Source organism: Dipodomys spectabilis, unplaced genomic scaffold, assembly GCF_019054845.1.
Source record: "Dipodomys spectabilis isolate Male_0828 unplaced genomic scaffold, ASM1905484v1 ptg000043l, whole genome shotgun sequence".
Classification (NCBI taxonomy): Eukaryota; Metazoa; Chordata; class Mammalia; order Rodentia; family Heteromyidae; genus Dipodomys; species Dipodomys spectabilis.
In genome coordinates, this window is record NW_024870720.1 from 24,348,040 (window position 1) to 24,372,322 (window position 24,283).

At 35.4% G+C, this 24,283-nt stretch overlaps 2 protein-coding genes across 3 annotated transcripts in view; both read right to left on the reverse strand.

The window, feature by feature from the left end:
- Positions 1–632: 632 nt before the first annotated feature.
- Gnrhr (gonadotropin releasing hormone receptor) lies at positions 633–15,929 on the reverse strand. 2 transcript variants are annotated; one of them, XM_042678347.1, is made up of 3 exons: positions 15,408–15,929; positions 5,856–6,075; positions 633–877 (listed from the first exon to the last, which is right to left on the reverse strand). In XM_042678347.1, exons 1-3 carry the CDS (start codon positions 15,924–15,926, stop codon positions 633–635), a joined length of 984 nt encoding a protein of 327 aa, XP_042534281.1. In that variant the 5' UTR covers positions 15,927–15,929. The 2 variants fall into 2 exon arrangements, with proteins under 2 accessions (XP_042534281.1, XP_042534282.1); XM_042678348.1 differs by having other exon boundaries at positions 742–877; positions 5,856–5,947.
- A 5,529-nt stretch (positions 15,930–21,458) lies between these two features.
- The window catches only part of LOC122106931 (transmembrane protease serine 11C-like), a 42,467-nt gene continuing 39,642 nt past the window's right edge, over positions 21,459–24,283 (reverse strand). The window contains exon 10 of the mRNA XM_042678499.1: positions 21,459–21,620. Coding sequence (XP_042534433.1) covers positions 21,459–21,620 — 162 coding nt within the window. The remainder of the gene's footprint in view (positions 21,621–24,283) is intronic.

Consider the following 24,283-nt stretch of genomic DNA (forward strand, 5'->3'; position numbering starts at 1 on the left):
CAGCACCACTTCCAGCTTTTTCTGCTTATGTGGTGCTGAGGAATCGAACCCAGGGCTTCATGCATGCAAGGCAAGCACTCTTACCACTGAGCCACCTTCCCAGCCCCAGAGGCACTTTTATAACCTGTACTAGATAAGTGGGATAGAATGATCTGTGTCATATGAATATTCTTGCTAGGCTGCTGGAGTGAATGATGAAATTGATCACTGAGTATTGTAAGTTATAGAATGCTTTTGAAGCCAAGAGAAAATTGGATCCTTTGACTTTTTTTTTCTTTTTTAATCATGGAAGGGAAAAATAAACTTATGGGCATGGGTCCTACTATGTCAGTGCTCTAGGAATTATAAAGGGAAAGAAACCCAATAATATGTAATAGGTAAGATAAGAGGGCAGATATTAATTTGATGCTTATGACTAGAAGAAAAATTTGATGATTTTTCCTGAAGTTCTTTTTTCTTTTAAACCTATGAATCAATACTCTAACAATATCCTTTCTAAAAGACTAAGGATGGTAAGTTTAAATCCCACTTTGTTTATACATCAATATGTGGCAAGTTTTGTGTTTATCATTATTAATTGGAGAAATTAATTCCCTCACCTTTCTTTATATTGTTTCCCCTGTAATTGTGATTTACAGAGAGAAATATCCATATATAAGTGGGTCAAAGCATGGGTTTAAAAAAGCAAAGAGAAAGAAGAAATGATTTACTGGTTCTGACACCCTGTTTAACATTTCAGGGTCAAACCAGTACCAAATTCCCAGGACATAGTAGGGAGTCCAGCAGACAATAAATGAAGTGGCAAATGCAACCGTCATCTTCAGGGTCCTCAGCCGTGCTCTTGGTATGTTGTTCTTGGATTGATTCAGTTGTAATTCTATTAGACAGAGAAACATAGGCATTTAACGAACATGGTCAAAAAAGAAGACATATGCTAGGCACTGGTGGCTCAGACCTTTAATCCTAACTACTCTAGAAACTAAGATCTGAAGATTGTGGTTTGAAGCTAGTCCAGGCAGTCCATGAAACTCTTATCTCCAATAAAAAAACAACCAAAACGCCAGAAGTGGAGCTGTGGCTCAATTACTCAAGTGCTAGCCTTAAGCAAAAGAAGCTTAGGGACAGCACCTAGGTCCTAATTAAAGCTTCAGGATTGGCAAAAAAGTAAGAATGGAAAAAAATAAAGGAAGAGAGATGTTTAACAAGAACTTTTTTTTTGGGGGGGGGGGTCTGGTTGTGGGGCCTGAACTCTGGGCCTGGGCGCTGTTCCTCAGCTCTTCAGCTCAAGGCTAGCACTCTACCACTTGAGCCACAGCACCACTTCTGGTTTTTTTTTTTCTGCTTATGTGTTCCTGAGGAACCCAGGGCCTCAAGCATGCAAGGCAAGCACTCTACCACTGAACCACCTTCCCAGCCCACAAGAACTTTTTAATAAAAGTAAATTCACTTAAAATTTATTCACTTAAATATTTTTAATAAATATTAAATTTTAAATAAAAACAAGTTTATTATTTTAGTTTATGTTTGTATTGAGTATGGTGGCACATGCCTGTAGTCCCAACACAATGGAGGCTGAGGAAGGAGGACAGTGAATTCAAGGATGGTTTGGACTACACAGGGATAAGACCCTGTCTCAAATAGAAAACACATTCTTATTATTAAATCGCCCACTATGTTTTATAATGAACACAAAGACTGAAAGTGAGAATGTTCTTAAAAAGCAAAAACTGATATTTGAAGTGCTCAAATAATTAAAAAATATATTTACGATAGCAGACAGAGTTTGAATTGAGTTGGGTTGTGCTTTATTAATTATCTCTACCACTAAAGGTAGTAGACTCATGTATGTGTAAGTATGCTACTTTAAAGTCTTCACTGTAGCTATAAGCCTCTCTCTGTGATGTTTGAAATATGTGTTTAAAGTTCATAAGCTACTTTTGTGAGGAGACTTATTGAAATTAATGTAATAGCTGACTTTAATGGTCAAGCTGCCTTCTGAAGTTAAGGATATAGATTTAAAGTTGAAAAGCTACAGTTTTAACTCCTCAAAAAAAAAAATCTATTCTCAGACAAATGAAGAGAAGAATAGGGGAGGAGGAGAATACAGTAACAAATTCAATGTAAATCCTACAAAATTAAGAAAAGTAAGGGAAGCGTGGGTAGGGGAGAGATGGGTGAAAATGACCAAAGGCCTGATGTTGATCAAAATGCATTGCACTCATAAATTGCTTTGTTTAACAGCAACTCCTTCGTACATATATTTTGTCTTATTTACTAATCCAGAACTGCTATTTTATAATAATTTTTTAAGCATGACATTTTTTCAAAGAAAAAAATACTATTCAGAAACAGTCATTTTGTAACTCCATTTTTATGTGTCACCAAAGAGTTGAAATATGGATAAAAGCATTCACCATATTTTAATTATGCAATTAAGTTTTTATTACAAAAGTTAAAAATTTATTGAATAAAGATTTTTTTCAAGCTTTACAACGTTGGTGCGGGGCGGGGGGGAGAGGAATGGGTGGTGGGGAGGTAGGGAGGAGGTAGGGAAGGGATGTGAAGGGTAAACAAAGGAGGAGGCTGCAATGCTTGATGAAATGTACGCATTATCCTGCCCATGTAATTGTAACCCCTCTGTACAGTATGTTCACAAAAAAAATAAAATTAAATTGAAATGAAAAAAAAAGATTTTTTTCATAACTTAAAACTGAAAATTTATTCATTAATGCATCTGAGACCGTCTAAATATACATGCATCTAAACATATAAGATTAGGTGCTATATGGGGACTGATATAAAGTGACCTGAGATTTTTTTTGGGGGTATTCTTTTTAATGTTTCTACCACTCTTTACCAAACCATAAGCATCAAATTCGTTATTCCTTCCACAAGTACATAATTCCAGCAAAGTATCCCTTTTGTAAAAAAATTTTAATATTATGTGCACAGAATAGGAATTCTTAAGCACAAAGATAAAAGTATGCTGAAGTTATTATCCATTCTGAAAGAGATCAGAAGATATAATATGTATGTTATTATATATCTGCATAGACAAATAGACATAGATTTTTCTCCTACACTGGTTTGGGTATGTCTGGAGAAAATGTTGAAAGCTTTGTAAAGTGTGAAGAATCAAATCATGTCTGCAATTGCTTAGAAGAGTTTTCCAGGGCTAAAGACTTAAAGAGAACCTTCTCTGAAGAGGGAATAAGAATGGCCAATAGACACTTGAAAAAATGCTCAGCTTCTTTAGCCATAAAAGAAATGGAAATCAAAACAACAGTGAGATTCCACCTCACCCCAGTTAGAATGGGCTGTAACCGAGAAATCTAATAACAGATGCTGGAGGGGATGTGGCCAGAAGGGAATCCTACTGCATTGTTGGTGGGAATGTAAACTTGTTCAACCACTTTGGAAAGTAGTATGGAGGGTCCTCAAAAGACTCCACATAGAGCTCCCCTATGACCCAGGAATCCCACTTTTGGGCATTTACCCAAATAATCACAAACAAGGCTATACTAAAGCTACCAGCACAACTATGTTTATTGCAGCCTTATTTACCATAGCTAAGATATGGAACCAACCCAGATGCCCCTCAGTAGATGAATGGATCAAGAAAATGTGGTATATTTATACAATGGAATTCTATGCTTCCATCAAAAATAATGACATTGCCCTATTTGTTAGGAAATGGAAAGACTTGGAAAAAATTATATTAAGTGAAGTAAGGCAGGCCCAAAGAAACATATATCCTATGGTTTCCCTTATTTGCAATAACTAGTATAAGTCTAGGGCAAGCAGAAAAGGCCAAAAGCTATGTACATAGGACCATATAAGGTGATATTAAGTGAAATGAATCCCAAGATAGGGACACAAATGTTTTTTTTTTTTCTTTCTTGCTATTGTTTTTAATGTATTTAAATTGTACTGTGTGAGTTTTTTGTTTCTCTTGTATGTTCTTCCCCATGGTATAACCCCTGTTTTCACTGTATTTGATGTCAGTGTCCTGTATCTTGTCTGATTTGGGGAGGGAATGGGAAATAACAAAATGCTGAAATAAGGATACAGGTCCACCCATTGTAACAACAATGAGATGTACAAGACACTATGTTGAAAATGAACTTTACAACTTGGAGGTGGGGAGGAAAGAGATGGTAGGGGAAAATGTATGCATTACCGTACTCATAAAACTGTAATCCCTCTGTACAGTATTTCTACAATAAAAAATATAAAAAAAAGAGTTTTCCAGTTCAAGTACTACTTAATTATTTTAAAGCTTCAATTTAAAACAAATCCTACAGAATGATGGCACTGTGATTTTTTAAAAATCATTTTCATCAAGCTTCTTAACAGATTGGTTAATGTAAGAAACATATCAATTTGAATTCCCTGGAAGTATTAATTATTTCAGACACTGTGAGATTTCTTCTGACTTACCCAACACAAAAACAAACCTTAAGATATGAAGACACTTGATTTGTTTCCTAGTTAAAAGTGAAATTAAGAATAAGAGTTTCTTTAAAAGTCAACTTAATTAAAATTAATTTGCTTAGAAGCCAATGTTCTCCTCTACAATATACTTCCTTTAGAATCATCATGGAATTAATAATCTCCAGGATTTCAGCTGTTAGAAATGATCAGAGCTGAGTCAGTTCCACTTAAGACCTCTATCCCTTTAGGAACTAGTAGGTAAGTCAGGATAAATAAAGATTTCTTCATGGACTTTCAGTGAGACAAAAATAATGCCCATTGCAAACATGCTTTTTTTTGGGTCTTGCACATTACCCACAGAATTTCAATGGATCCTCCATATTTGTAAATATTAGAGTCATTTTTTTAAAAAAGTAACAATCAGGAATGAACACATTAAATCTTGACTCAGCAAGTGATTGCATATGAAAAAACAGCATGCTGTGCTTTGGACAGTTTGGAAATGCCTTCATACTAGATTGTTTACTGTTTACTCTTGCTATAAAAGCAGAGTAGTTGTTAGACTTGTTACTTCTAGTATCTCACCAAGCACAGTTTCCAGCAGCAAAGTTCAGCTGAGAAAAGAAGTAAAACACTAAGTGTATTACCTTCATCTGCCTTTAAAATTTTCTGCTTCTACACTGCTCATAATTCTTCAGATTAATTCCTATTTTATTCCTCTTCTGCCCTTTTAAGATATTTCTGATGTAACTATATCTCTCCTAGATACCATTTTAGAGGCATACTGTTTTTGCAATATACTCTTTTTTTTTAAGTGCCAGTACTGGGGCTTGAACTCAGGGCCTGGGAGTTGTCCTTTAGGTTTTTTGCCCAAGGCTGGTCCTCTGTCTCTTAAGCTATGGTTCCTAGTATGGTTTTTAATGGTTAATTGGGAATAAAAGTCTCTTAGATTTGTCTGTCTGGTCTGATTTTGAACTGTGATCCTCATATCTCAGCCTCTGAGTAGCTAGGATTACATATGTGAGCCACTTGCACCCAGCTGCAATATACTCTTTTGGAAATGTTAAATATTATTTTGTGAAAATAATTTCCAGAGTATTACTATGTTATGAATGTGAGATAAAACATCTTTTTCTATATTCTAGATATGAGATGTTTGTTTTTTCAGTGCTTATCCTGGGTTCTAGTGGAATAATTGTCCTTTTTTCTTTAATGAAAAAAAATGCAAATCATGTCATTAACAGGTCTTATTTGTAAATGGGGGTATAATAAAAATATTACCTTGTGGGGGTGATTGTAAATACATAATTAGCAAACTCCCTATAGTAGTATTTGATACATAGCAAGTGTCATTCTGCCTCAGGTTTGCTGTTTAAAGTTGCTTGCAACCACAATTAGCATCAATGTAAAAGGATACGTACTGTGGGGCTCCTGATGGAGAACTTGTGTCAGGGTAAGGATGATTTTTGCATTGCATATCAACATGATGAGAAGAGGGATGAGAAAGAGGCAGCTGAAGGTGAAGAAGTTATAAAAGGCTTGATGCCACCATTGTGGAAAGCTGCAGTGTGTTGCACATTGAGAGAAAACCTCTGTCTGCCCAGAAACATCCACCAGGTGGATCATCCTGAAGAGATATAGCTGTATGAGAACGTAAGAAAATACAAAAGTTAGGTAATTTTTCCCCCAAAAGTATGCGAAGACTTTCTTTCTTATATTCTACTATCCTTCTAATATATTGTTACCTGGGACAATTTCTAAGGCTCCTTTGTATTATTTTTTGGCATTTCTATGAAAACTTCTAAGTGGATCCTCACTTAAATATATTTGAATAAGTGTGAGTGACACTATAAAGACTTTGGATTTCAGGGGTATTAATTCAACCTTGTAGAACAGTCATTACCCCAAGGACTTAAAACTTATTTGTATCTTCAATTTCACATACAATAATGAATAAACTTTTTGCATTATATATCCACAGTGGTTAAGACGGTGTTTGGCACTTAGAAGTACCAACACATACATATTTAAAAATTATTTTAGAGCTCAAAAGCTGTATTAAAATATTAAAAATGATTATTAAAATAGTCAAAACATAAACATTATACAAAAGGCATAAGGAAGTTGCTCTTAAGCTTAAGATAATATGTACAGCCTTATTCATAATAAGACCTATTAGCTAAGTGGCAGTGGCTCACACACCAAGAGGCTGAGATTTGAGAATCAAGGTTTGAAGCCAGTGTGGGCAGACAAATCTAAATGAGTCTTCTGTCCAATCAACCAGCAAAAAGCCAGAAATGGAGATATGGCTGAAGTGGTAGAGTGCCAGACTTAAACAAAAAAGCCAAGGCCTTTGATAAAAATAAACTAACCCCCAAACCAAACAGATACATTACTAGTGGGAATACACATTTGTACAATCATTATAGAGAAATTAACATATCTACAAATACATTGTATGCATTTTGATGGTAAATCTTAGTTTTCAACTTGACTAGGTTGAGAGATGTTTAAAAAATTGGAATAGTGTATTTTTGATGTCTCTGTGAGGATCTTTCTAGAGACATATGGCATCTGGATTAACCAACTGAGGGAGAAAACCTAGTCATTAGCCTGGAGTACTGGAAGGAAGAAAAAGTAGAGGAAGGGGAAACTAATTACTATGATAATAAGTGATTCAGGTAAGAATCCGTAATGGTATGAGCCTGACTTAAGTCATATAGCATCTGCCTTGTACTTATAAGGCTCTGAGTTCAATACCTAGTGCCACTAAAAATAGTCAATGGGGAATGAAAATTGAAAAGAATATTGATGAAATCTCAAAGTATTTATCTGCAGGGTACTATTATTATAAAGAGTGAACCAATTACAGAACAGGCATAACCACATAACTAACACACTGCCAACAATGGGGCAATTGAAACCATCTGGCTCTCTATTATAAACGTTATGCCCACCTTTGGTCCTCAGCTCCACCCAAATCTGAGCTCCTCTCTGGAGTTCCAGCCCCATATCTGGCCCCTCCCTCTCTCACCTAGACCCACCTGAGATCCCACTACCTCACTTCCTACCCCCAGACCCTGCTGCTACCTAGATAGTAGAGAATGCCATGTGCTCTCTCTCCAGGAGAAATATGGGTCCTCTAATAAACCTTGTAATAATCTTTCTCCTGTGCCTGCCTGCCTCCGAGTGGTCCCCTGGGATGGATGTGGTGGATCCTTTCACCTATAATGCACTGAGAATAGCTCAGTTTGAGGTATATCATCTAGATGTGAGAAAATGTCAGATGCATTTAAACTGAGGAGCTATATACAAAAGCTTCCGGCCTTCACTCTTAAAAAATGTCGATATTATGAAATGCATGAAAGAAAACAGTTGAACTGTTCCAGCTAAAAAAGAAGCATAAGCTAAATCCACTACTTCTTGGATTTTCTTTTAAGAGCCTAAAATTTAAGCTATTAAATAGTGAGATCTGAATAGGTCAAATAATAGTATCATGTTGATTCTAATTTCCTGATTCTAGAACTCATTTTATGGCTCTGTGTGAGAAGTCTTAAACACATATTGAAGTATCCAACTTTTAAACAAAAACTCTGCATTAGAGAGAAGAGCGAATAAGTAAATGCAGGAAAATGCTAATATTTGGTAAATATTTGGGTGCAAGGTATCTAAAAATATCTCTGCATGATTCTTGCAAACTATTTCTGAGTGTGAAACTTTATTTTAATAGTCTAAAAGCTTCATGACGCAAATTTAATTACTTTTTTTGGTTGTGGGGCTTGAACTCTGAGCCTGGGTGCTGTACCTGACTGCTTTTGCTCAAGGCTCAAGCACTCTACCACTTGATCCACAGCACTACTTCCAGTACTCTGGTAAATTGGAGATAAGAGTCTCACAAACTTTCCTACCCAGGCTGTCTTTGAACCATGGTCCTCAGATCTCAGCCTCCTGAGTAGGTAGGATTACAGGTGTGAACCACTGGCACCCAGCTATTAAGTTACTTCTTAATGAACATTGTAACTAGTTGACATTTATTTATTCTTCCACATTTATTGTTATCTCCAAGGTTTATTGTGAAACATTGTTAAAATAGACAGATAAGAGCACACCATTTGTAAACAGATATCAATAAAATTTTAACAAAATACTCTTGTTGTAGGGTAGTTTTTTTATTTTTAAAAAGTTTCCATTGAAACCAAAAGTTTCTTCATTATGGGAATTATAGAAATAGGACTGGAGTATGTCTTTCAAGAAAGTACTATACAATATCACCTTTTCTCTGTAGAGTAGAAAATAATTCAGTGTCATATCTGTAGTTAAAGAGTTTATTTTTATTTTTAAGGTATTCCCTCCTCCCTCCCTCAAGGAGAAAAAGATGAATTGGGGAACTATTTTAAATGAATCCACTAGAGGGCGACTAATGATCATATTTGACAATCTCAAAATCAAGGACCCAAAGAGGTAGGGAGCACTTTTCATTTTATGATCTAAAGCAACCCTTCTCTACATTAAAGGAGAATCTTGACATACCTTTACTTTCTCCCAACTTACTATTATTTAAACTTAGTTTTTAAAATTGAAAAAAATGTGAGTTGAAGTCTTTTGCTATACTTTAAAAAAGTTGTACTGCTTTATTCCACATCTCTCAAAAGGTCATGGGATCAGATGACCAAAGTGTAACTGGATCACATTATTACTTCAATATTTTAAGAAATTTTATACTATTATCTCTATTTAACAAATGTTGATTATAGAGCCAATCTTTAGTACAAATAACTGTACCAGATTCTCTCTGTATATTTTTGCAAAGTATTTGTATCTATTCTGCCATAAAATATGATCCAAACCTATCCATCAGGGAATTTGACACTTAGTAGGGAATTTTTTTTTTTTGGGTCCGGTCGTGGGGCCTGAACTCTGGGCCTGGGGGCTGTCCCTCAGCTCTTCAGCTCAAGGCTAGTGCTCTACCACTTGAGCCACAGCGCCACTTCCGGCTTTTTTCTTTTTGCTTATGCGGTGCTGAGGAATCGAACCCAGGGCCTCAGGCATCCAAGGCAAGGGCTCTACCACTGAGCCACCTTCCCAGCCCCTTAGTAGGGAATATTAAAGGATCTGTGTGACACCAGTAATACAAAACAGGCTGGCAAGTCTTAAAAAACAAATCTAGCAAAATGTATGGAAATTCAGATTATTGCTTGTCTGTAAATTAATTATTGTCTTGGTCCTGTTTATTTTGTGCTCCAAGGCCATGTTCATTTCACTGATTAATAGAGAGATTCACTTTGCTTTCAGTGAGTCCTTTGTCCTTGGATTGTATTTCTTTGATTTCTCTATATTGTTCCCCTCTAATCTCTGCCTCCTGTTCTCATCAGAGTTTGCTTTATTTTGCAATAAACAAGAACATTCTGTTTTCCATCTTTGAGGACAATTGCAAGTACTCATTACCTCTAGGAATATTATTCTTAACCCCCACTTTTATCACAATTACAGCATTATCTATTTTTCTTCCAAAAGTAGTTATCTTAACATTCCTTTTCCCCCCCTTTTTTTTCAGCTAGGCATTGGAAATGATAACAGCATCTACCTCTAGGGGCTGGCCATGACATGTAAATGGTCAATTAAATATTATATGCAAAATAGCTGGAATACTGCTTGTACAGACCCTTGCATAAATTAATTGTTATTATTAAAATTTGGGATTCACATTTGATATGTATCATATATGTTGATTCTTATATCTATTAAATACATTCAATCTTTTTTTTTTTGTCCTGGTGTTTTTTCACCATTGATTCTTACCTTAAGCTCTTACCGTTCACAAGGCTACCTACAGGAAAACAACTAAGAAATAGATAATATCAAATATTTAGAGGAGCTGGGAAGGTGGCTCAGTGGTAGAGTGCTTGCCTTGCATGCATGGAGCCCTCAATTAGATTCCTCAACACCACATAAACAGAAAAAATTGGAAGTGGCACTGTGGCTCAAGTGCTATAATGCTTGCCTTGAGCTAAAGAGCTGAGAGGCAGTACCCAGGACCAGAGTTCAAGCCCCACGACCGACCAAAAAAAAAAAAAAACAACCAAAAAACACACAACAAAAAAACCCAAAACAAATAATGATTGAGAGTACAATGCTTAAAAGCTAGAGTTATGGGCTAAAGAAGTTAAAGCAAAATGGGCTGAATGACATATATTTTATTTCACGTTGAGGCAAACACTTGAGGAACTCTAACTCCAGAAAGGATTATTAGCCTGACTTTACCTCCATGCAGCAAGGTATAAAAGTTACTTGGGGAGAAACATCTTTCCAAGGCTGGAAACTGAGCTGATCACTAGAGGCTGGTTATTAAATAGAGCATCCCTTTGAAGTAATGCTTTCCTTCCACTAGCTTCTAAATCCCCTGACCCCACAGGCATCTATTAATAGCATCCCAGGTATGTCTAAATGTCCATTTGTCCTTTCTTCCTTAACTCCTTATCTAAAATTCACAAAAGTATCCTGATTTTACTGTATCTTTGACCTTTTTCTTTTTTGAAGATCCTTATATAAGTATAAAAGTAATAAATTTAAATTCTTTTTATCTTATGAACTAAGTCTTACATTGAGTTCTTAGATCCAGTGAAACAGTTGACAATGAATTAATGAAGTAGTGGGATTGTCTTTCTGCCCAACAGAGTTAATTAGGTAATGTAATCCAAACAAGATCAACAGAGACCAAGGAAAGGATCCTTACAGCTGTCAGGGAGAAAAGATCTGTCACCTATAAAGGAAAGCCAATCTGAATAACTACAGAGGCCCAAAGAAACATAGGTCCCATGGTTTCCCTTATTTGCAATAACTAGTAAACGTCGGAGACAAGCAGAAACGGTTAGATAAGTTGATGTTAGGCGAAATGAACCCCACGATAAGGACTCAAAAAGAGTTTCTTTCTTGCTATTGTTTCTAGCATATTTATAAGATGATTTTTTTCTTGCTTTGTATGTCCCTTCCCCATAGTATAATCCCTGTTTTCACTGTATTTGATGTTGGTATAATTTAGGGAGGGGAAGGGAAAAAACAAGTTGTTTAAATAGGGATAAGGGTGGACCCATTGCAACAATGAGATGTACAAAATGTTATTTCAAAAAACAAACTTTACAACATTGGCGCAGGGGTGAGGGGTGGGGGTGGAGGTGGGTTGGGGTAGAGGGGATGATGAGGGGAGAGATGGGAAGGGATGGGAAGGGGAAACAAAGGAGGAGGCAAGAATGCTTGAAAGAAATATACTCATTACCTTGCTCATGTAATTGTAACCCCTCTGTACAGTATTTTCACAATTAAAAAAAAAGAGATACCTCAAAGTACCCAGTCAACCACTATTGAACAAAATAAAAATCAAAAATTAAAAAATAATAAAGAGATTGTGACAGGAGTGAGTGAACAGCCAAAAGTAGTAGTCTCTCCTTATTCTTATTTGAAACAGAGCCACTTCATTTATATCTGTTTAATTTGTTAGGACTCCACATGGAATTTATTTAAAAAAGGCTGGGTGGGAGAGGATTCTGTTACTTATACCAAGCTTAAAGTTCATCAGGTACACATCCCCCAACTACCATAGGACTTAACTTCTGAGATTTACTGACAATCGTGAAGGTGGCAGGTAAAGGTGGTCAATTTAAAATGGATTATTCTCAGTTTTAGGAAAATGTAAATTTCCAGATTCTGAGGCTTGAGTGATGTATCTAGTTTGTTATTGTTTGGACTGAGGTCTGAATCACTCAAGGAACAACCAATTAATATAGGCACTGAAGAATGAAGATGAATGTAAGCCTTTAAGTGTAAATTTGCCACAAGTGGATGTGACTGTGTCTGTGGGCTTATCCGTGGTGCGTGGTGAAGCATGACACATACTCTGAGTCACATTCTGGTAACACAGAGTTGTCTGTGAGTGTCTCTTGTCTCTATCACACCTATGCTACATTACTCATATGGTTGAGATCTCTTTTATTCAAAGCTGACAGCTGTAATAAGAGAAACATGAGGCTTAAAAAAAGGAAATGAGTCCAATAGGCCCAGTAACATTGGGAAAGCCAATGAACTGTTTTGTGAAGATATGTCCATCAGTGAGGTATGCTAAACATTAAAAACAAAAGAGAACACAATGTATCATGAATTTTTTATGTTATATACATATGAAAGGAAAAGACAGAATCAGATCTGAAGGGAATAGTTACTTTTTGTATAGTTTTCTTTATTTTCCTTTCTTTTTACTGGTATCAGGGTTGGACTAAGGGCCTGAGGCCTGCTTGGCTTGTTCTCTATTACTTGAACTTGAGCCACACCTGTGGCCTACATTTTGGGTGGATGTTTTAGATATGGAGTCTCATAGACTTTATTGCTAAAGCTGGCTTTGAACCACAATTCTCTGGAGTTCAGCCTCCTGAGCAGCTAGGATTACAGTTGTGAGCTACTGATGGCTGGCAGTAATATGTATTTCTTAAGTCAAGTTATGGCCCCAAAGATGTGAAGGCTATTGCTTTCAAAGGTTAGACTTTATATAGTCATCTTCTATGTGAAAATGGAATAATAACTCATATTTACCTCACAGAGTTAATGTAAATAATATAGGTGATTAATTACATGAAACTTTTTTTGAGAACTTTCAGCAAAGTGTTTTATAAGCTTTAGAAGTGTTAAATGTAAGGATAAGTCATTTGTTTTACAAAAATAACATAGTATCATAATCTGTGGTTAATAGTAGCATGAATCACTGTGATAATATATTGAGGTCAGACTATTACATGAAATTCTGAAGCTTGTTTTTTTCATACTGGGGTTTGAACTCAGTTTCTTTATCACGTCAGCCATGTCTCTAGCCTGTTTTTGCAATAGCTGTTTTTTGGATAGTGCTGCTGGTCTCAGACTATGATCCTACTATTTCTATCACTTGTATGCTGGGATTACAGCCTTTTACCACAATGCCAGACATGCTCATTGAAGTGGGGGTCTGGACCACTTTTTGTCTAGCTGACATTGAATCATGATCTCCCTGATTTCTTCCTCCTGAGTAGCTGGGATGTATGTATAAGCTATCAATGCTGGTCCTAAATGATTCAAAGTTAACCTTATATATGTCTTTTTTTGCTGCATCTATATATGTATACTTTTTATGCTGTAGCAGTGTGTAGATAGGTCAGTATTTGACATTATATTTCTATTATTGCCATGATATATTTAAAAGAAAGTAACTGGATCATTAAGCTGATATTTTTATTTAGCACTTCTGGGAATGATTTTTTTTTTAAGGACAACAGAACTATGGGTATATTTTTCAGTTACTATTGCAAATTGGTTTATTTATATAATTGTTTTGCATTTTCATACCTGAAGTTAATGCATTAAATTAATACATCAAATTAATAAGTACTATTCCTGGTAACTGTGCTTAAGTAAAGATCTTATTAATGTTCATGTCATAAAACAAATTATTGTCCTTCTTTCCATAACTTTCTTTGCTTTTCCCTGAAAACATAAAGGTAGATAATCAAACACTCTTTTCCAACTTGATTATTTCAGTGGTTTTACTATTAAATTTTTTGTCCAGAAAAGACTGGAGCATTATTTTCCTTGATGGTATTATTCATTAGAGCCAATTTATTATCAATCTTTTCTTTTGTTATTGTTGTTCATTTGTAAATGCCTCCTCCGATTGATTCCCTCTATTGGGATGTCAAAAGGAAAAAAGGGGCAACCAATGGATCTAGTTTCTTACTAACTTTACCTCCTTCACTTCAACCCCAAATGCCCCTTTTATTAAAATTAGTCATTCTTTCAGACCCTTATTAAAAAGCATATAACATACATATAGCATTCTGGATTAAATACGCAACTAATTTTTCCTTACCCCAAACCTTACTATTTTACACCAAATGTATCTTTTGGTTTATTGTACTTGTAGTAGGTTTAATTTTTTTTTTTTTTTTTAGTATCTAGCTGTATTCACTTTATGTAAGTTTTTTTTTCTCCACAAATGAATTACATTTTCTCTGAGGATTGTGTTTGTTGTTTTTGTTTATTTTTTGTTTCATTAGTACCAGGCTTCTAGTAGGGTCCTAATTTGTGTTTAGCTTCTCTCAGAAAACTGACCAATGAACAGCACTTATACTTTAAAGAAATAAAATGGAAATCTCAAGAGCATAAGCTTTAGCTAAGTAGTTTCACTTCAAGTAACCTATTTCTGAAACTTAATCTTGCATATGAAGAATAATTATAATATACTTTTTACAGGGAAATCAAATCATTTTAGTTTTTCCTATTTCTCCTCTTATGAAACACATACTATACTTAGGTTTTTTCAATGTTCTGTGGGTTTTGTATGACAAAAATAAACAAAAACATCTGGCCCATTTAGTATATCCAGATAAAGTTCCATTTTGGGATGCAAGTTTTTTGGGACCCCTCATGATTCTGACTTTACTTAGCACATTCTTGTACCTGGGTTTATCTTACAGTACATTTACAAGCATAGAGACAATTTATTCATTTGTTATATAATAAGGTATTCATTATTTGCAAGAGTTTATTCATCTTTCCTTCAATGATCTGATTGTTAGAAAGGCAGACTCTGCAGGTCAGTGAGCTGGAAACTACTTGCTAATCAAGGTAATTCTCCCTCACTTTCATAGACAGAAAATTCTTATTTTTCAAGCATTAAATCCCAAATAAGGAACGGTATATTAACTACCTATGTAAATTTCACATACCCCCTAAATGGACTTAATTAACCATTAAATCCACATCAACAATAGGAAACAGGAGAAGCTAGGCTCAATGGAGGCCATCTACAATCACAGACGCCTGGGTGGCAGGGGTAGGAAGGAGGATTGTGAATTTGAGTCCAGGCTAGACAATATAGAATATTGAGTATATAGACTATATCTTATATAGAGTATAGAATATACTATATGACTATATTCACTTGAACAATGGTTTACCTGTGGTCCAGCAAAGACACAACTGAGGATCCAGGCCAAACCAGTCATGGACTGTTCTAGCTTGCGGTTGCTTTGCACAGCCAGTGGTCGAGTGATGGCCAGCGAGCGATCCAGGCTGATCACCACCATCAGGAATGCTGGGGCGTACATAGAGAAGAGCTTCAAGTAGCTGAGGACTTTGCAGAGGAATTCCCCAGCATACCACTGGACAGTAATATTCCACATCCCATCCAGGGGCATGACGATCAGAGTCTCCAACAGGTTGGCTAAAGTCAGATGCTTTAAGAGCACCTTCATTCTAGAAAGCTTTTTCCCTTTCTCCTTACGAGTCCACTTCTGCAGTTTCAACAAGAAAGAAGTGTTAAAGGTGGTAGAGAGCAGAAAAAGGAAGAAAGTCACCGTCACTCGGATCTTTCCAGATAAGGTCAGGGTGGGAAGGTTGCCCTGCACCAGCGGGATGCTGTTGTTGATGGCTGAGCAGTGGTTTTGATTCTGTTCAGGAGAAGCACTGTTCGCCATCTTTCCCCAGTAATAAAGCTTCAAGACCTGTGTTGTTTCGGATACCTGATGTCCTATTTTATCTCTCTCTCTCCTTTTTTACATGGAAACGTCACAGGTTTAGATTTATGTCAGTTTTTTTTCCCCAAGGTACTTGACGCTTGTGTAAAATATCAAGGCAAACTTGTTTTGAAGATTTGTAATTCAACAGAGTGCTAAAATAGAGGCTGCTAAACACATTCTGAAGGTCGTATGTAACTGTACCACCTCAGCAGATGGCCTGCTTTCCACAACACTTTTTCCTGAGTGAAGGATATTTGGAGCCTAAAGTTAAAGTCTCTGGTGGTATTATTCAACTCAGTATAATGAAGAAATTTTCTGAAAATCCTCCGTGTTATAATTCTATTAAATAGAGAGATCCAAAATGAAATGAAGGAAATTATATAAAAAAGGCCTGATCCATTTAAAATCGGTGAATTTAAGACATTGTTAAAATTTTTTTGTTTTCTTTTTCAAATACTTTAAGCACTCATTAGATGTTTATGCCAATTTAGAACTATTTTATACAAAATACTAGATTAATACTTTAATCCTTAGAAGAATTTGTCTGATACAAATTTTATCATTTATCAGTTTTAATATCTCGCTTATGTTAGAATAAAATGCTTTAAGAGCACCTTCATTTTAGAAAGCTTTTTCCATTTCTCCTTATGAGTCTACTTCTGCATTTTCAACAAGAAAGAAGCTTTAAAGGTGGTAGAGAGCAGAAAAAGCAAGACAGTCACCATCACCTGTTTTTACTGCCTTGATTTTTATAATTGTTTGGATATTGTATAGCCATTTTTATGACAAAAATATCACAGGGAAAGTAGTTATAGGAACAGATACTTACAAAAATAACTAACCACTTTTACAAATATTTATATATGATATGACCTTTTACATGTTACGTGAGCATTCTTGCATTAGAACCACTTGGAACCTTTGTATCACTGCTTTAAGTTGCATGGAGAATGATTGATTATGGTATTTCATGATGCTGACATTGGAATTTATTCAATCATTAGTTTGATTTGATTAGACACAAACTAGTTTGTTTCTGTAGCAGTCAGAGCTGTGGCAGTATTAAATATAATACACTTATCTTTGTCAGTGGTAAAAATGGACTAGAACATCTGGGGTTTTCAGGACCTTATACTAGAGAAGATTTGGTAGTATACTGAGCACATCTTATATGTCAGTTTTTCTTCTAGATTCCCTCTGTACTTTAGATATCCAGAACTTGTTTCTCTTGTAACTGGAACTTGGTATCCTTTCATGGATAGCCCATTTCTCCCAAACTCCAGTCACAACCAACCACTGTTTGTTTCTGTGAGCTCAGCTTTCTTACATTCTACCTGTAGGAAATGCCATTTGGGATTGGTTTTCTGTATCTGATCTATCTTATTTATATCAAAATGTCCTCCAGGTTCATTTATGTCATCACAATTGGAAGGATTTACTTGTTTATGGCAGATTAATATTCCATTGTGTTTGAATTTCCCCATATATTTTCTTTTTTCAGTATCTTCTGATAGACCCCCTCCTTCCCTCTCTCCCTCCCTCCCTTCCTTCCTCCCTCCCTTCCTTCCTTCCTTCCTGCCTGCCTTCCTGCCTTCCTGCCTTCCGTCCTTCCTTCTTTCCTAATAGGGCCAGTCTCAAGATTAAAACAGAATCAGAAATTAAACCTGAAAAATCAGAGCAGCAAGCCCTCTTCCTCTTATGTTCCCTTTCCTTTTAGTTCTGAAATAAAGTTACATCTCCTTTAATAGGAAGACATAGAACAAAGAGCAAGTTACCATCTTCCTTTTAGGTGTTAAAAAGTTGACAACTTGCCAGGCGCCAGTGGCTCACACCTGTAATCCTAGCTACTGAGGAGGCTGAGATCTGAGGATCACGGTTCAAAGCTAGCCCGGGCAAGAAAATCCATGGGACTCTTATCTCCAATAAACCACTAGAAAACCAGAAGTGGTGCTGTGGCTCAAGTGGTAGAGTTCTCGCCCTGGGCTGAAGAGCACAGGGCCAGCGTCCAAGCCCAGAGTTCAAGCCCCACGACCAACAAAAATAAATAAATAAATAAATAAATAAATAAATAAATAAATAAATAAATAAAAGGTTGACAACTCCCCTGGCACAGGTGGCTCAGACCTGTTACCCTAGTTATTTGGGAGGAAGAGATTGGGAGGATTGCAGTGTTAAGCAGTTTGAATTATCCTGTCTCAACCATTAGGTGGGTACAATGATATATGTTGGTCATCCCAGCTGTGCAGGAGGCTGAAATTGGGAGGACCATGGGGCTCGGCCAGCCTAGTCAAAAAAGTTGGTGAGATCCCATTTCAACAGCTAAAAACTAGGCTGTACATGCCTGTGTACCTATCATTCCAACTATGGTGGAAAGCCTAAATTGCTGTCGAATCCAGCCTCAGAATCAGAAAAGACAACCCTGTCTCAAAGAAAAGTGAAAAACAAAATGGATACTATAAAGATACACATTGTCCTCATGTTTTGGGTAAACCTTGAGGACTTGTCTCCATTGTGGTAATAGACTACCTTAAACTTACCATCGATTCTTAGAAGCTCAGCAAAATAATTACAAGTTACTAGATGATATGGCCAGATATGTCCAGATGGGATTTCAACATGAAAACCCACAGATACATAGCTCATTTAATCCTACTTCACCCTCATCTACATATGAAGCAGGTGTTTTTCTTCTGTTTCCCCCTTTCTCTCTATTTTATCCTATTTTACTAAAATAAAACCTAAAATTTCACCTTATAAGGCTCCTTTTTGTGAGATTCCTCAAGGTGCTTTTGTTGTGAATCTCACATCCTTGTGAATCATGTGATAATTGAACAGCAGAGCCCCTCCTTTCGCCTTTCTTTTCTCTGGTAATGTTTTTCCACAACGGCTGTACCCCACTTTTTTTTAATGACAGATATCAAAGGTGAGGTAATGCCTCAATGTCATTTTAATTTGGACTTCTTTCATATGCCTGTAGGTGTATATGTGTGTGTGTGTGTATACATATACACACACATATATATGCATATATACATATATGTGTATATATATATATCTATACATAATATATATATACATATACATATATGTGTGTATGTGTGTGTATATATATATATATATATATATATATAGATAGATATATATATATACCTTCTTTGGAAAAATGTCTTTAGGCCATTTTCAAATTATTATTGTTTTTCTTTGTTTTGTTTTCTGTACTGAGTGGTTTGAGTTGATTACATATTTTTATATTTGGTAATTATATACTTATCAGGTATATGGTTTCCAGATATCTTATAGTTTTTTTTTTCATTTTGTTAATTGTTTCCTTTACACTAAAGAAGCTTTTTAATTGAAATAGTTCTGCATATTTATTTTTGCATTTGGTGTCTGTGCTTTTCATGTTCAAGCCAAATGACCCTTGCACAGTTCAATATCAATGAGCAATGTTTTCTTATAAGAATTTTGCAGTTCTAGATCTTATTTAAGTCTTTACTTAATGTAGAGTTTTTGTCTATGATGTAAGATAAGTGTTTTCATTGTGAACTCTTTCCTGATATTAATAGTAGAAATGCCTGTTTTTGAAGAATCCCAGTGCTTATGACACTGGTGTACAGGAAGGGAGATAGTATTATTAATGTTTTTACTTACAGTTTTTGGTTGGAGAGAGGATAAGGGAATCTATTACTGTACAGTTCATCATCATGCAGGTTGCTTCACTTAGTTTTACTTAGAGGCACATGCTGAAATACTGCAAATTTAGCATATCTGACTTCACATGAAATTTTTTTCTAAATCAAAATGAAATATTTTGTACTTTTAATATGGGAACTTTATAGTCTTTGCATAAAAGAATGAAGTAAGGAAGAATAACAGTCCATATTGTTTCTCTCCATCACAATCTATGTAAAATCTGTGACTTATAAACATATGAAAATATAGAATCTGCTTATTGTGGGATTACATTTCTTTGAATAGTCCAACTCAAAAGGTAGCACATTTTCTGTTGGATGATAGATACTCATTACTTTATCCACCAAGAATTTATTTTTCTAGAAATGTCCCTACCTGATCTGAGGGACTGTCAATCAAGAGCTTAAATTCCCTTACAATAAACCCTGTACCTAGATGCAAGCTAGGTCAATCTATCTATCTATCTATCTATCTATCTATCTATCTATCTATCTATCTATCTATCTATCTATCTAGTTTTATCTTATTTAAGCTTAATCTCTAGGATACCAAATTGTAAAAATGTTGATTTTTAAAACTATAATAATATGTCAAAGTATTTCAAAGTCAGCTAAATAATAAAGCTACTGCATTAATTTATCTGTAAAGTTTCTGACAAATGCTATGCTTTATAATGCATTACTAAGTAGAACTTAGTTATGATCACATCACATAGCATAGCGTAGTTGATAAAATTGTGATGCCTAGAATACAATTATCTGATGTTGAATCCCAGAGAAGTCAACTAATTACTTTTTGATCTTTACAAAGTTACTTACTTTCGTTTTCTTGTCCAAAGAGACTGCAACAACAAGAGGATCATTGTCCTGGAAACAAAGTGTTTCTGGGATATAGTAAGAACTCAATGAATGCCAACTACTATTTTTGGAGGTGTTATTGGAAAAGTTCATTATGATAGAGGCTATTTGTAGTAGCTACCAAATGGAGTGAGGAGAAAGTGAAGGACTATTTTCTATAGATTCATTGATGAGTTACTAAGAAACTATCTCAATGAGCTAATATTTTAGATAAATGACAGCATACAGGCTAGCAACACATTTATAGACATCTCTGACCTCAACCAGGTTGTTTCTCTAGAAGTCAAAAAAATGAGAAGTAGAAGCAACATTTGCATATTATTTATTCTAATTAGTAATTTGTGTTATTGAGAACTTGAAGGAATTTGGATATAAACAGGATGACATTATTTGCATGTTGCATTCAATCCATATATTGAAACAAAACCCATGGATATGAGGATGCATTTTTATTGTGTGTATATGTGAGAATCATTTTCTTGCCTCACTTTCACATTCAGAAGAGAATGAGACAAGGCAACAAGCATCCCGTTCTATTCAGTGCACCTCAGGGTCTGTCATGCTGTTTTCTCTCACCAAAGAAGACAAGACATAAGTAGAGAAGAAATTAGCACTGACACATGGGCCAGAAAGAAAAGAAGCAGATAAAATTTCCTGAGCAATTCTGCAACTTACTATACAACTGAAAAATATATGAATTCAGTGGCATATATGAGCTTGTCAGAAGACTTTTTTATATATTCAAAGACAGCTTCTTGTTAACATCTATTTGAGATTTCCCAAAAGTTCTAAATCTGAAAATTATCAGAGTAATTACATGCATTTTGATTTACAACATTAAATGTGCATAAGAAGTGATATGTAAGTTAAATATGGCCAGGGAATGATAACATAAAGTGTGAATATAACTTTTGAGCCTTAATCGGCAGAGATTTCTATTCTAGAGACCAGTTTTGGACATGATCCAGTCTCTATAGTATGTCACTCGAGTGTAGACACCAGGCTTGTTTGGAAGAGCACATTCATCTCCCCAGCTTACAATACCAGCAAGGAACCAGGTGCCTTTAGAATCTGCACTAACCAGTGGTCCACCAGAATCACCCTAGAGGGAAAAAGAATAATGTACAATCACTATAATTTAAAGCTAAACACTGGATATTATTCTTTTATAGTACATACAGAGAAGAAAAGCAGGCAAAAACCTCTAGATACATTAATACTTCATTGGTACTAACCTAGAACTTTCTTCATGTCCTATGAACATTAACTTAAATCCAAGATGCAAGTATATGTTTTTGGATATAATACTATAATGAAGAAAAACAGACATGAAAAATTTCAACTGAAATTTTCATTCAGCAGAGCCACTGAAGAAGATATTGCTTAAATAATCATCAGTATACTGAGGAATGCTTTTCCCAAACCCCTATTTTCAGGTAGGGGTTGTGGAAAAGGGAGGTTTGTATTCATCTAACACCAGTACTACATTATTTTCATCCTTCTTTCATGAACATAGTTCTAATTTTGTGAATTGTGTAATCTGGCTATATCTCATCAACACAGTTTTAACCTTTACACCTATTTCCCAGATAGATGAACCTTTTCAATGGATTTTCCTTTGCTCTAATCCTCATCATCCTGGATAATTTTCACATCTATAGGGATGATACAGTTAACATCTTAGCCCACAATTTCTTTGCTTCCTTGACTCTTATCATCCACATTTTTATTCAATAACTCCATGTCACCATTTCTTGTCATCTCCTACTTGCTCTACTTTTGAAATACCATTACTCAGCGTGATGACTTCATGTTCTACTTGTTCTAGTTTACTAGGCACCTACTCTTCAACTTTACCACGAATGCCAATTTGCAAATTCCTTTCCTTTCTTTCACAACTTTATGTAGGATACATTCCTTAATTTACCCATACCACTATTCTCTCCATAATATGTTTAGCTCCTTATCATCCTGGACTCAATCCTACACTGGGAAATACAATCATATAACATTATCACCTAACAACGTCTTTAGTGTGTCTGGCTACGAGTGAACTTTCTTTTATCACTTTTTAGTCAGTCATTTAGAATTCTTGTGATTTCACAACTCAAAAGAATCCACTTTTGTCACTCACAGCCCATTGTACTAATTTCAGATTCTGAGAATAAGCAGAAGGTAACAGCAATCCCATCCTTCCTTGCCTTGTCACTTGTGGCTGAACTCATTTAATATTAGCTCATATTTGTTTCTATTTTTCTCCTTAGATCAATACAGTTCAGCTTTAAAAAAATGAGGAAAGTATTCACAAATAAACATTGTTAATGTTTAAAATGAGCACACACATATATATTTCAAAATATTCCATTGTTCATTTGTATATATCTCAGAACATACATTTACTCCAGTCAAGAGAATTGTTATTCATTACTCCACATATTTATGTATGAGCATATATACAGTCCATTTTCATAGCATTTTCAAGCATACAACACATTATTATTAAGTTACTATGTTATATATTAGGTTCCCCAAACTTATTAATTTTGTAGTAAAGTTTTTCCTGTTTCAAGAACATTTTTCCATTTTTTTTTCTTATTTCTCAGCCACTGACAACTATCATTGTATTCTGTTTTGATGGCTTTGATTTTTTAAAGATTCAATTGGGAAGTAATTGCAGTAATTCTATTTCTATGTCTGACTTATTTCACTTAGCACAATGTTTTCTCTATTTGTCCATGATATCACAAGTGACAAGATTCCTATTTTATACGTAAAATTCTCTCTATATATTGTAATGCAATTTATAAAATATAATGTAACATACATTATATATGTGATATGTATATCATGCATAACTGATATATAAAATATATGATATTTTAATTATACCAACATCAAATACAGTGAAAACAGGGGTTATACCATGGGGGAAGGACATACAAAGCAACAAAAAAATCACGTGGTACCTTATAAATATGTTAAGAACAATAGCAAGAAAGAAAAAAAACTCACTTGTGCCCTTATCTTGGAGTTCATTGCAACAATGAGATGTACAAGATGCTATGTTGAAAAGCAAACTTTATAATTCACTTGTGGGGGGGGGATGTAGTTGTGGAGATGGGAGGGAAGGGATAGTAGGGGTAAAACAAAGGAGGCAACAATGCTTAATAAGAAATGTACTCATTACCTTACTAATTTGATTGTAACCCCTCTGTACACAATAAAAAACTTACTTAACTAGTATATGTCTGAGTCAAGCAGAAAAGGTCAGATAAGTTGATGTTAGGGGAATAAACCCCAAGATAAATATTCAAATGTTTTTTTTTCCCTTTCATGCAATTGTTTCTGTCATATTTATAAGATGATTTCTAGGGCTGGGAAGGTGGGTCAGTGGTAGAGCGCTTGCCTTGCATGCCTGAGGCCCTGTGTTCAATTCCTCAGCACCACATAAGCAAAAAGAAAAAAAAGCCGGAAGTGGCACTGTGGCTCAAGTGGTAGAGCGCTAGCCTTGAGCTGAAGAGCTGAGGGACAGTGTCCATGCCCAGAGTTCAGGCCCCACGACCGGACCCCCCCCCCAAAAAAAAAAAGAAAAAAAAAGATGATTTCTATGTTGCTTTGTATGTCCCTCCCCCACAGTATAACCCATACTTTCAGTGTATTTGATGTTGGTATAATTTGTGGAGGGGAAGGGGAAAAAAAACAAATCGTTTAACTAGGGATACAGGTGGACCCATTGCAACAATGAGATGTACAAGTCGTTATGTG

Excerpts from the sequence above, each read along its gene's own strand:
- Gnrhr (XM_042678347.1), bottom strand. The coding sequence starts at position 15,926 with ATGGCGAACAGTGCTTCTCCTGAACAGAATCAAAACCACTGCTCAGCC. Across the intron at positions 6,076-15,407 it reads GTGTCTTTGCTGGACCACAG|CTATATCTCTTCAGGATGAT; the intron begins GTAAACCATTGT and ends GTTCTCATACAG. Across the intron at positions 878-5,855 it reads TCTCCATCAGGAGCCCCACA|AATTACAACTGAATCAATCC; the intron begins GTACGTATCCTT and ends TCTGTCTAATAG.